We start from the raw sequence: 12,756 nt of genomic DNA on the forward strand, positions 1-12,756 counted from the left end.
TGTTGATAAAACTTCGATTTATTTCAATTAAAACGTAAAATATATCTTTAATTCAGCCTTATGTGGCAAGTCGCATAATAGCTATGACCATTAAATTATTAACTGCGCATTTATTCTCGAGTGCTCCCTTTAAAATTGCAAACGCCTCCTATGGGGAACTGGTGCCCACTGTAAACACCACTGACTTATACCAAAAGTTCATTCATTTGGGAAGTTTATTTTTATGGTGATTTGTACTCCAAATGGAACCTGGATTTCTTTTTCACCACATTCTGGCTATACTCAGTCATTTGATTCCCGGCCGGTCGGTATCTTGCCACAATGTAATGAACTCCTTCCGGGCTTTTCGCGATTCCAGCTCCCATTTCTACTGTTGACTTCCATACAAGTTGTGTGAACTCACCTGTATTTTAAACCTTCTGTTGAACAATTGAGTACACATCCCACAAAAATACTTTGATTTGAAAAAACGTTTATGTTCTAAAGTTCTAAGTATGACAGTTGTAACGCCTTTAAGCCACACACAAATCTGAATATATATTCAGAAACCGTTAACTGAAACATACAAAACGATTAAAAGCACGTTGAAAATATGACTTGCGTTGGAAAAAATTTGATCACCGGGAAGGCCAACCGTTGTGATTGATTATTTGTGAACAACTAATTCCTTACGTTGACGGAAATTGTTATTATTCTGCGTGAAGTATGTTTAGTTTATTATTACACTGCGACTAGCCTAAACAGTACTGTTCATTACAGGGTGAAACTGTCGCACCACTTTTGGCAACAAACCCAAACAGAAATGCCACGATAATATTTTAATAATACTTGTTCCTGGCTGCCTTCCAGGTTTTCCAGCCTCATACTTCCGTCTCTGCTTGTACCACTTCCTCGTGACGTAACCAGCTTTTGACCGCTTCCAGCTTGTTATTTTGTACAAGCTCTCTCCGTCCCCTTGTCGCTTCTCTGTGTCTGCGTGCTTTAATTTACCATCCTTAGCAAGCTGGTCGGCCCACCTAATCCAATGATATCAAGGCGTAACAAAGAGTCATCGTCTCAATGCGAGTTTTCATACATACAGCAACACACATACGGTGTATTATTTTTCTAATGTATTTTTTTATTCTTTTAGTTCTAATGCACGTGGCCGCGGAACATGTCATTCTTATTACTTATAGGCAAACAATTTCATTGTATCGACTTTTACATTAAAATAGATCAGCAGAGAGGGTCACTGTTCGACCTATAGGGTCTCATCTCTCTCCGCTCGGTCTTCTGACTAACCGAAACTTTAACAGTCACTGAGTTGCACTGATGAAACCTAACAGGTCGAAACAGTGGCCCCTCTCTGTTGCTCACTTCAATCTACTTACTCCTGTGCGTCCTTGCAAAGTTCTTCGCTTACTCTGAGGGGATCGGTGAAGTGTCTCTTCCTGTATCGGTTGTGAATCTTCAGCATCTCCTGAGCAAATCTGCTCACCACTAAATCCCTGCGAAAGGTTTGTGGTAAGTCCTGTTTTTCGCACACAAGCATGACATGAAAAATTGCATCAAGCTGGTCTACTATCTGGGTTTCTAAACAGATATATTCAAGCTAAATTTTGTCCAGTCACTTGATTAGTATCACGTAGGTGGAAATAACAATAAGTTTTGTGTGTAAACATCATGCAGCTTATTTTGTTCGGCAATGGAAGCCCATTTAGCGGAAAGAACAGTGTTGGTGAAAACATTACATGAAACTACTATTCCGAATGTGCATATAATCTAAGTTAGTTCTACTCCAACAATTACAACCATAAACTATTCCTCCAACATTAAGCAAGAACCAACATACTTACGGGGTAATTTGCATTCCACCGACTGCTTCAATCCTCTGCTGTCACGATAACGCCTTATCTGTCCATTCATTTGTTAGTGTGCAACTGTTACAGGCACAATGCAATACACTGTGACATCCTGTACGCGCACGTTCTTTCTCCCATTAAACCTCACGTCCGTATTTATCGTGTTGTTTGCTGCAACAACTTCTCTACCTTACTTCCTTTATCGTGTTATGATTTTGATAAATAGCCGTCCGCACAACTGGTGTTGTGGTGTATTAGGGTGCGGGGTTTCTGATCTCCAATCCACTGGAATTGTACTTGCAATTCATGTATAATAGGTTTCCTATGATAAAGTTATCCCAGTGTACTTTATGCTTAAATTTTTATATGCTGTGTTTATGTTGGACAAACAACAGCTTTAAAGATGGTAAAGTTTGCATCTCGTCCTAAACTCCGGGTTTTGTTTTCACAATATCCAACCAATCAGACGTACAGTGTTACAGTTAGGAAAATCATTTCCATCATTTTCTCTCAGGTTTTAACAAACCGGGATGACGTTTTGAAAATGTCTCGGTTTTATGTAAGTTTTAAAAAGTTGAAAAAAAATTGTGACATTTTAAAAAAACTTACCAATCTTTCTTGTAACCGAATATGAATTTCAGCATTAGCTCGCGAACAACACTGTAAGCAGACGACAGGGAGCTGGAGGAAATGAGCTGTTGGTCTTTTAATTCGGGGAAAAACAACCACAGTGCTGTTCCCAAAGATATATTTCACACAGGTTTTCTTCGCATGACAAGACAGGATTTCCACTCTTTTAATGCCGTTTACTGACCTATTTGAATCAACCCAGTATCGAAAATTATTTATGTTTTGTGGGTGTAGTTGTTGCTCGATTGCTGGGACGGAAATTGTTCACCGGTCAACATGCCTAAAATTTCTGCCATGAATTCAATTGAACTTCGGTGAGGTTAAACTTATACATTCCCCAGCACAAATTACTTTTATCGTGCAATGGCCACGATTAAACACGAGGATAATGGGATATTACATGGAACGGAAAACGATTTTTTTTCACTCTAGACTTTTTTGTCGGTGTTTCTCGAACTATTGGCGTCACGCCTCGCTGCACACGTGGATGATCTGAATTTATTTGTGCAAAATATTTTTTTGCGACTCTAATTTTTATCAGCTAGAGTTGTGTGACCGAAAGTTGTTTGTTCCTGATTTATGTCGTGGAGAAAAACTAACGAAAACTCGCGTACTATGTTTTCGTGGTTACGGTTTCACACAATTTATACCGAAAAGTTTTATACTTATTTTCACAAGCAGAGTCTTAAAAAACGCAATTGTGCTCATATATATATAAAATCATGCTTATTTTGGATTTATGTGCCTAGAAAATTTATAAAAATATCCTGGAATTTGGATGGAGTTGACTCAAATCTGATATTTCGGCATCAAACAACAGCGTGCTTGTTTTTATCCCATGTCGATGGTAACACAGGTTTCAGACCTTTCTCGGCAGAAAATGCACAAGAAACAATTACAAGTGGGAATGAGAGCTGATCACAAAGTTGGGCGACTGGTTGCCTGTATCAAGATTTTTGGCTTGCTACAGTGGAATAATGTTTAAGGGTACCGGTTTAACCTTCCCCGATCTTCTAAGTTTATTATGATGTTGTTACTGTCAGGCGTGATGTATTTTGGTTGTGTGTTCCACCATTACCATAGGAAGCCTATCAGAATAGCAGGTGAAATGTCGGTCAACAACAATTTAATTGTGCCAGAAGAACAGATTAATTCAAACAGGGTTTGTAATATTGGGTGAACAGAGCCAAGGCATGTGCGGTGCAAATGTTTTTAGAACTTCGTGAAGATGGGTAGGCTTTTACTTATTTTGTTACTAGGTGTAATTTGTGTGCAATCTTAAAATAAAAATCGACGGAACCCTACGTTGCAAGTCGTTAAAATTCAAATTCCCTGTAAATCAGAGAAGTAAAAATGGTTCTGTTGTTTGGTACTTAGTGTAGGGTACCCAACGGATCGACGGTCAACCACCTCTTGTTTCCTGGCTGTCAAGGAAACATGTCACGTGTTTTGGAGTTTACTGGAGACTTCTCTTCCGTCAGTGAAGTTGAAACCATTTGATCAAAATCATTCGTGATCGAGCCAAGTTTAATCTTAATCTTTGGCCAGACCCTGACTTTTGAGTTTCATTAAGTTTGCGTTCAATATCCACACGCAACGCTTTGATGCAGTGGTTCTCAATGTATTTAACCTGGGGCACCCTGTTGGATGACGTCAGAGCATTCGTGGCAATTTTAATTTTCTGAAATATTCTGCTTCCGCTAAGTTTCTAGATTGCTTTATAAGGAGGGTGATTGTTCAACTACAATTGAGCATATTGCCAGACTTATGTAGTTTATTTGTTTTTTGGAGCGTATTCTGCAGTTTCGGCGGACAACCGGTTGAGAAACAGTATTTTATTAAAATTAATTGCACAATAAAACCTAGCTCAAAATCAATATGTGTGCTTGTCACTGTATGTGCTTCTGTACGATCTTTTTCATACCTTGATAAATTTTGGTTGCTTTCCGTTGTTTCATTTTTTCAACGACTGCCCTCAACCAATTAACAAAAACAGACAATGTTTTACTCAATATTAATTATTCAATTTGGTTTAGTGGCGGTTCATAAAAAGTCCACTAACTTTCATGACGAACTGAATTACACAATGTCAATTGTAGGATCGAAAGTGGTGTCAATAATTGGTTTGAGAATGTGGTTTAATACTGTTCAGTGTAATAAGTTGTGTACATTAACAACAAGAACTATTACAACATACCAACAGTTCGTTTAACCGACAAACAGATTTAATAGGTAAATAAAATTATGTCCATGTTTATGTGTGATAAAATATATTTTCAATGAAACTGCGAAAATGTGATTAAAGGTTTGATGAACAATCGAACCACAACAACCGTTTAATATTTACAAAAACAAAAAAAACATGCTAAACAATATCAAAGCCCCACAAGTTTATCCTAAGTTAAGGTCTGTACGGACCACAGTTATCCATTGTTACACAAATCTTCATCACTTATTAAACCATGGTTTGTTTGAACAAATATATTCTTGTGATTTGTTTCTTATCGGTCGCATACACATATAGGGTTGTTTGTTGGGTGAATCCCCATTTCCTTTGACGTCACGTGCAAGTATGACGTCATTGACGTAGATGTGATCGGGGCGTGGATTCAGTGACGTGTTGTTTACGTCATAGTAAACGGTGTGGATCGTTTCATATTGGTTGTTCATCTTTTCATATGATTGGACGCTAAAAATAAATAGTGGTTACTTTGTATTATTCCAACTTACTACTGAGTTTTGAACGAAAATATGTTAGTGAAATTATTAATATTTTCGTATAATAATGAAAGACCGATTTATATTGGCTGGAAAAAGAGCATCGTTATTACAAACCTCACTAGCAACAAAACTTTTAGGACACCAGCGACTTACTTATAATATCCATGATCACCCACTACACGTGGTACAGTGGAAACTGATGGTTTGTCAGTTGAACGTTTCTTAATTTTCCAACCACGTTTCCGACACAGAAAAACATTAATACCAATGTTGACAGAAGAAGAATACCAACAATTCCACCAACTACTGCACCAACGTTTGTTTCCGTTTCTTGTGATTTCAAACTGGTTTGTTGAGGTTTCATAATCCCTGATGTAAATACCAATCGGTCTGTTGACGATGTTACGTTTGGCTGTTTTTTTGTAGTATTCACGTGCTTTGTGATAGTTCCTATTGATGATGTTTTTGGAATTATCTTTTGACAGATAAAAGGTTTCCTGTTAGTGCAAGAATGTTCTTGTCTCTGGATTGATCGCCAAAAGTAGCACTTATTTAAATTCGTCTCTCTTGTCACTGACGACACCCAATACTCTCCACTACCACCAAAGCAGTTGTTTATTTCATCAAGTGTTTGTTGAGAGTTAGCTTTGGCGAGTCCATCAAATCCAAAGCCTTTGCAATGATCTTTTGCGTCCTTCTGTGGTTTGTGTTCTTTGTAAACTCGATAAGTTACATTCCCAACTGTACACGTCGTCTTCATTTTTAATTTATAACCAAGTTGAACACTAATTTGTGAAGCGCCCTTAGTACATTTTTATTTTTTCGTATTGCATTGCTAAACCAACAGTCACAATACCACATTCAACAGCTCACTCCAAACTGGAATTGTTCGCTAACAAATTGGTTGGGGCAAAAATCTTTTGCTTCCAAACTATTGCAAAACTATTTATAAACAGAGCCCAGCACGTTCATAAACAGTTGCCACGTAATTTCAACATCTATTTACAGATGTTCCTGAAAGCAACTCAAACACCTCTTGTTTCCTGATTGGCAAGGAAACATGTCACGTGCTTTGGTGTATGCTGTGGACTTCTCTTCCGTCAGTGAAAATGAAACAATTGGATTAAAATCATTTGTGATCGAGCCAAGTTTAATCTTAATCTTTGGCCAGACCCTGACGTTTGAGTTTAATTAAGTTTGCGTTCAATATCCACGCGTAACGCTTCGATGCAGTGGTTCTCAATGTATTTAACCTGGTGCACCCTGTTGGATGACGTCAGAGCATTCGTGGCAATTTTAATTTTCCGAAATATTCTGCTTCCGCTAAGTTTCTAGATTGCTTCATAAGAAGGGTGATTGTTCAACTACAATTGAACATATTGCCAGACTTATGTAGTTTATTTGTTTTTTGGAGCGTATTCTAAAGTTTCAGCGGACAACCGGTTGAGAAACACTATTTTATTAAAATTAATTACAAAATAAAACCCAGCCTAAAATCAATATGTGTGTTTGTCACTGTATGTGCTTCTGTAGCGAAAACGACAAAATAATTCCGTGACACTTCTGTACGATCTTTTTCATACCTTGATAAATTTTGCCTCATTTTTGGTTGCTTTCCGTTGTTTCATTTTTTCAACGACTGCCCTCAACCGATTAACAAAAGCAGACAATGTTTTACTCAATATTAATTATTCAATTTGGTTCAGTGGCAGTTCATAAAAAGTATACTAACTTTCATGACGAACTGAATCACACAATGTCAATTGTAGGATCGAAAGTGGTGTCAATAATTGGTTTGAGAATGTGGTTTAATACTGTTCAGTGTATTACCTTGTGTACATTAACAACAAGAACTATTACAACATACAAACAGTTCGTTTAACCGACAAACAGATTTAATGGGTAAATAAAATTATGTCTGTGTTGATGTGTGATAAAATATTATTTCAATGAAACTGCGAAAACGGATTAAAGGTTTGATGAACAATCGAACCACAACAACCGTTTAATATTTACAAAAACAAAAAAAACATGCTAAACAATATCACAGCCCCACAAGTTTATCCTAAGTTAAGGTCTGTATGGACCACATTTATCCATTGTTACACAAATCTTCATCACTTATTAAACCATGGTTTGTTTGAACAAATATATTCTTGTGATTTGTTTCTTATTGGTCGCATACACATATAGGGTTGTTTGTTGGGTGAATCCCCATTTCCTTTGCCGTCACGTGCAAGTATGACGTCATTGACGTAGATGTGATCGGGGCGTGGACCTAGTGACGTGTTGTTTACGTCATAGTAAACGGGTTGGATCGTTTCATATTGGTTGTTCATCTTTTCATATGATTGGACGCTAAAAATAAACAGTGGTTACTTTGTATTATTCCAACTTACTACTGAGTTTTGAACGAAAATATGTTAGTGGAATTATGAATATTTTCGTTAAATAATGAAAGACCGATTTGTATTGGCTGGAAAAAGAGCATCGTTATTACAAACCTCACTGACAACAAAACATCAGCGACTTACTTATAATATCCATGATCCTCCACAACGCGTGGTACAGTGGAAACTGATGGTTTGTCAGTTGAACGTTTCTTAATTCTCCAACCACGTTTTCGGCACAGAAACAAAATTAATACCAATGTTGACAGAAGAAAAATACCAACAATTCCTCCAACTACTGCACCGACGTTTGTTTCCGTTTCTTGTGATTTCACAATCAAGGTCGATGTTTGGTCAGAATTTGACGTAGATGTTTTCGTTGGTGGGAAGGTCGAACTGGTTTGTTGAGGTTTCACAATCAAGGTCGATGTTTGGTCAGAATTTGGCGTGAATATTTTCGTTGGTGGGAAGGTCGAACTGGTTTGTTGAGGTTTCACAATCAAAGTCGATGATTGGTCAGAATTTGACGTGAAGGTTTTCGCCGGTGGGAAGGTCGAACCGGTTTCTTGAAATTTAACAATCCCTGATGTGAATACTGATCGATCTGTTGACGAAGTGACGGTTGGCTGTTCTTTTGTAGTTGTCACACGTTTTGTGGTAGTTCTTGCTGTCGGCGTTTCTGAAATCTTTTGGCAGATGAAGGCTTTCTTTTCCGTGCAAGGATGTTTTTTTCTCTCGTTTCCCTGCGTAAAGTAACACTCATTACGTTGCGTCTCTCTTGTCACTGACGACACCCAATATTCTCCACCTCCGGGGAAGCAATTGTTTAGTTCATCAAGTGTTTGTTGAGAGTTAGCCTTTGCAAGTCCATCAAATCCAAAACCTTTGCAATGATCATTTGCGTCCTTCTGTGATTTGTGTTCTTTGTAAACTTGATAAGTTACATTTCTAACTGTACACGCCGTCTTCATTATTAATTTGTAACCAAGTTGTCCGCATTAAACCTAGCGGTAAACCTGTTTAAAAGCGCCTTTGCGATGTTTTCTACAAATATGTGTACAATGATTCGCACAATAACACATTCAACAGCTCACAACAAACTGGAATTGATTGATGCAAAAAATATTCCATACTGTTCAATATTTTTGTAGACAGAGCCAAGCACGTTCAGAAACAGTTGCCACGTAATTTCAACATCTCTTTACCGTTGTGCCTGGAAACTACTCAACCACCTCTTGTTTCCTGGTTGGCAAGGAAACATGTCACGTGCTTAGTGTTTACTAGGGATCTTGCTATGTTTAATCTAAATCTTTGGCAAGGCCTTGGTTTCATTTCAAAAATTTTTTGCGTTCATTCCAACACGCTTTTCTTTAATTAATTGCAATACTTAAAGAAACCTGAGAAAACTCGTTTGCGTGTCCATTACTGTAACTACAAACACATATTCCCCAAACTTCGATTTATTACAATTACAACGAAAAATATAACTTAAATTGATCCTGTTATGCAAGTCGCATAATAGCTGTGACCATTAAATTATTAACTGCCCGTTTATTCTCGAGTGCTCCCTTTAAAATTGTAAACCCACCCCTGGTGGCACTGGTACCACTGTAAAAATAACTGACTTATACCAAAAGTTCATCCATTTGGGAAGTTTATTTTTATGCTGCTTTGTATTCCAAATGGAACCTGGATTTCTTTTTCATCACATTCTGGCTATACTCAGTCATTTGATTCCCGGCCGGTCGGTATCTTGCCACAATGTAATGAACTCCTTCCGGGCTTTTCGCGATTCCAGCTCCCATTTCTACTGTTGACTTCCAAACAAGTTGTGTGAACTCACCTGTATTTTAAACCTTATGTTGAACAATTGATTACACGACCCACAAAAATACTTTGATTCACAGAGAAAATGTATATGATGTTGTTTTGTTTTCTTCCACTAACTTGAATAAACGTTTATGTTTTTAAGTTGTAAGGTATAACAGTTGTAACGTGTTTAACCACACAACAATCTTCATATATACAAAAACGAAACATACAAAACATTAATAAGCACGTTGAATATATGACTTGTGTTGGAAAAATTTTGATCACCGTTGTTTGTTTATCTGTGAACATCTGATTTTTTACGTCAACGGAAATTGTGATTATTCTGCGGGAAGTATGTTTAGTTTATTATTACATGCGACTATGGCCTAAACAGTACTGTTCATTACAGTGTGAAACTGTCGCACCACTTTTGGCAACAAACCCAAAGAGAAATGCCGCGATAATATTTTAATCATACTTGTTCCTGGTTGCCTTCCAGGTTTTCCAGCCTCATACTTCCGTCTCTGCTTGTACCACTTCCTCGTCACGTATCCAGCTTTTGACCACTTCCAACCTGTTATTTTGTACAAGCTCTCTCCGTCCCCTTGTCGCGTCTCAGTGTCTGCGTGCTTTAATTTTCCATCCTTAGCAAGCTGGTCGGCCCACCTAATCCAATGATGACAATTATAAAAAAAGGCGTCGTCTTAATGCGAGTTTTCATATATACAGCAACACACATACGGTGTAATATTTTTTTCATATATTTTTTATTGGTTTTAGTTCTAATGCACGTGGCCACAAGTGTTATGAACACGTTTGCGAGACCTATTTACACAACTAGTCCTTTTCATTACCTTTACGCAAACAATTTTAATGTATCTACTACATTGGAATAGAGCTGCAGAGAGGGTCACTGTTTCGACCTATTGGGTCTCATCTCACTCCGCTTGGTCTTCTGGCTGACAGGAACTTCAACTGTCACTGAGCTGCACTGATGAAACCTAACAGGTCGAAAGAGTGGCACCTCTCTGTTGCTCACTTGAATCTACTTACTCCTGTGCGTCCTTGCAAAGTTCTTCGCTTACTCTGAGGGGATCGGTGAAGTGTCTCTTCCTGTATCGGTTGTGAATCTTCAGCATCTCCTGAGCAAATCTGCTCACAACTAAATCCCTGCGAAAGGTTTGTGGTAAGTCCTGTGTTTCGCACACAAGCATGACATGAAAATTGCATCAAGCTGGTCTACTATCTGGGTTTCAAAACGGATATATTCAAGCTAAATTTTGCCCAGTCACTTGATTAGTATCTCGTAGGTGGAAATAACAATAAGTTTTGTGTGTAAACATCATGCAGCTTATTTCGTTCGGTAATGGAAACCCATTTAGCGGAAAGAACAGTGTTGGTGAAAACATTACATGAAACTACTATTCCGAATGTGCACATAATCTAAGTTAGTTCTACTCCAACAATTACAAGCATAAACTATTCCTCCAACATTAAGCAAGAACCAACATACTTACGAGGAAATTTGCATTCCACCGACTACTTTAATCCTCTGCTGTCACGATAACGCCTTATCTGTTCATTCATTTGTTTGTGGGCAACTGATACAGGCACAATGTATTACACTATGTGACATCCTGTACGCGCACGTTGTTTCTTCCATTAAAACCTCACGTCCGTATTTATCGTGTTGTTTGCTGCTAACAACTTTTTTACCTCACTTCCTTTATAGTGTTATGGCTTTGATAAATAGCCGTCCGCACAACTGGTACTGTGGTGTATCAGGGTACGGGGTTGCTGATCTCCAATCCACTGGAATTGTACTTGCAATTCATGTATAATAGGTTTCTTATGATAAAGTTATCCCAGCGTACTTTATGCTTAAATTTTTATATGCTGTGTTTATGTTGGACAAACATCAACTTTAAAGATGGTAAAGTTTGCATCTCGTCCTAAACTCCGGGATTTGTTTTGTATCTAACCAATCCAATCAGATGTACAATGTTACAGTTTGGAAAACTGACGTATTTGAATCAACCCAATATCGAAAATTATTTATGTTTTGTGAGTGTTGTTGTTGCTCGGTTGCTGGGACGAAAATAGTTAACCGGTCAACATGCCTGAAATATCTACCGTGAATTCAAACTGAACTTCGATGAGGTTAAACTTATACATTCTCTAGCAACAAATTACTTTTATTGTACAATGGCTACGAATAAGCAAGAGGATAATGGGATATTACATGGAACGGGAAACGATTTTTTTTTCACTCTACACTTTTTTGTCGGTGTTTCTCGAACTATTGGCGTCACGCCTTGCTGCACACGTGGATGATGCGAATTTATTGGTGCAAAATATTTTTTGCGACTCTAATTTTTATCAGCTAGAATTGTGTAACCGAAAATTGTTTGTTCTCCATTATTGTCGTGGCGAAAAAACAAAACAAAAACTCGCATGCATACTATGTTTTTGTGGTTACGGTTTTATACAATTAATACCGAAAAGTTTTCGCACGCAGTGTCATAAACATGCAATTGTGCTCATATACGAATGAAAAGGTGCTTGTTTTGAATTTGCGTGCCTTGTTTTTCTTTTTGTTCATAAAATTCAGATTATTGGGTAAATGGCGCAGTCTTCAAAGAGAAGTCAACCATCCTAACTAAAATTTATTATAATATCCTCGAAACCGGAGGGAGTTTTGACACAAATCTGATATTTCAGCATCAAACAGCAGTGTGGTTGCTTTTAGACCATGTCGATGGTAACCCAGGTTTCAGAACCTTCCTCGGCAGAAAATGAACAGGAAGCAATCACAGGTGGGAATGAGCTGATCACAAAGATTTTGATCTTGCTACAGTGGCACAATGTTTAAGGGTGTCGGTTTAACCTTCCTCGATCATCTAAGTTTATAATATTATGATGTTGTTACTGCCAGTCGTGTTATATTTTGGTTGTGTGTTGCACCATTACCATAGGAAGCATATCAGAATAGCAGGCGAAACTTCGGTCAATAACAGTTTACTTGTGCCAGAAGGACCTATATGGGTATTAAATTGGAGAAATCCTGTTTTCAAGGCCCTCTGCTGTAATGCATCTAGTGACTGTTTCACTTGTTTCCCACAGATTAATTAAAATAGAGTTCGTATTATTGGGTGTACCGTACAGAGCCAAGGCACGTGTAGTGAAAATGTATTTAGGACTTCGTGAAGATGGGTAGGCTTTTTCTTATTATGTTACTAGGTGTGATTTGTATGCAATCCTCAAATAATAATTGAAGGATACCAAGAACGTCCTTCGCAAACAGCAACGGAACCCAAGGTAACTCGATTGTTGTGTAACTGAATATTTATGAACTTTTT

At 37.8% G+C, this 12,756-nt stretch overlaps 2 protein-coding genes across 2 annotated transcripts; both read right to left on the reverse strand.

Annotated features, from left to right (window-relative positions):
- Positions 1-221: 221 nt before the first annotated feature.
- LOC145912165 (Golgi-associated plant pathogenesis-related protein 1-like) lies at positions 222-1,902 on the reverse strand. The gene is made up of 4 exons (XM_082999574.1): positions 1,839-1,902; positions 1,374-1,490; positions 829-1,016; positions 222-403 (listed from the first exon to the last, which is right to left on the reverse strand). The coding sequence occupies exons 1-4, from the start codon at positions 1,850-1,852 to the stop codon at positions 222-224; spliced, it is 501 nt and encodes a 166-aa protein (XP_082855700.1). The 5' UTR covers positions 1,853-1,902.
- A 7,344-nt stretch (positions 1,903-9,246) lies between these two features.
- Positions 9,247-11,017, reverse strand: LOC145912166 (Golgi-associated plant pathogenesis-related protein 1-like). Its single transcript, XM_082999575.1, has 4 exons — positions 10,915-11,017; positions 10,451-10,567; positions 9,876-10,063; positions 9,247-9,428 (listed from the first exon to the last, which is right to left on the reverse strand). Exons 1-4 carry the CDS (start codon positions 10,926-10,928, stop codon positions 9,247-9,249), a joined length of 501 nt encoding a protein of 166 aa, XP_082855701.1. The 5' UTR covers positions 10,929-11,017.
- Between the last annotated feature and the right edge of the window lie 1,739 nt (positions 11,018-12,756).

Source organism: Ascidia mentula, chromosome 8 (genome assembly GCF_947561715.1).
Source record: "Ascidia mentula chromosome 8, kaAscMent1.1, whole genome shotgun sequence".
Taxonomy (NCBI): Eukaryota; Metazoa; Chordata; class Ascidiacea; order Phlebobranchia; family Ascidiidae; genus Ascidia; species Ascidia mentula.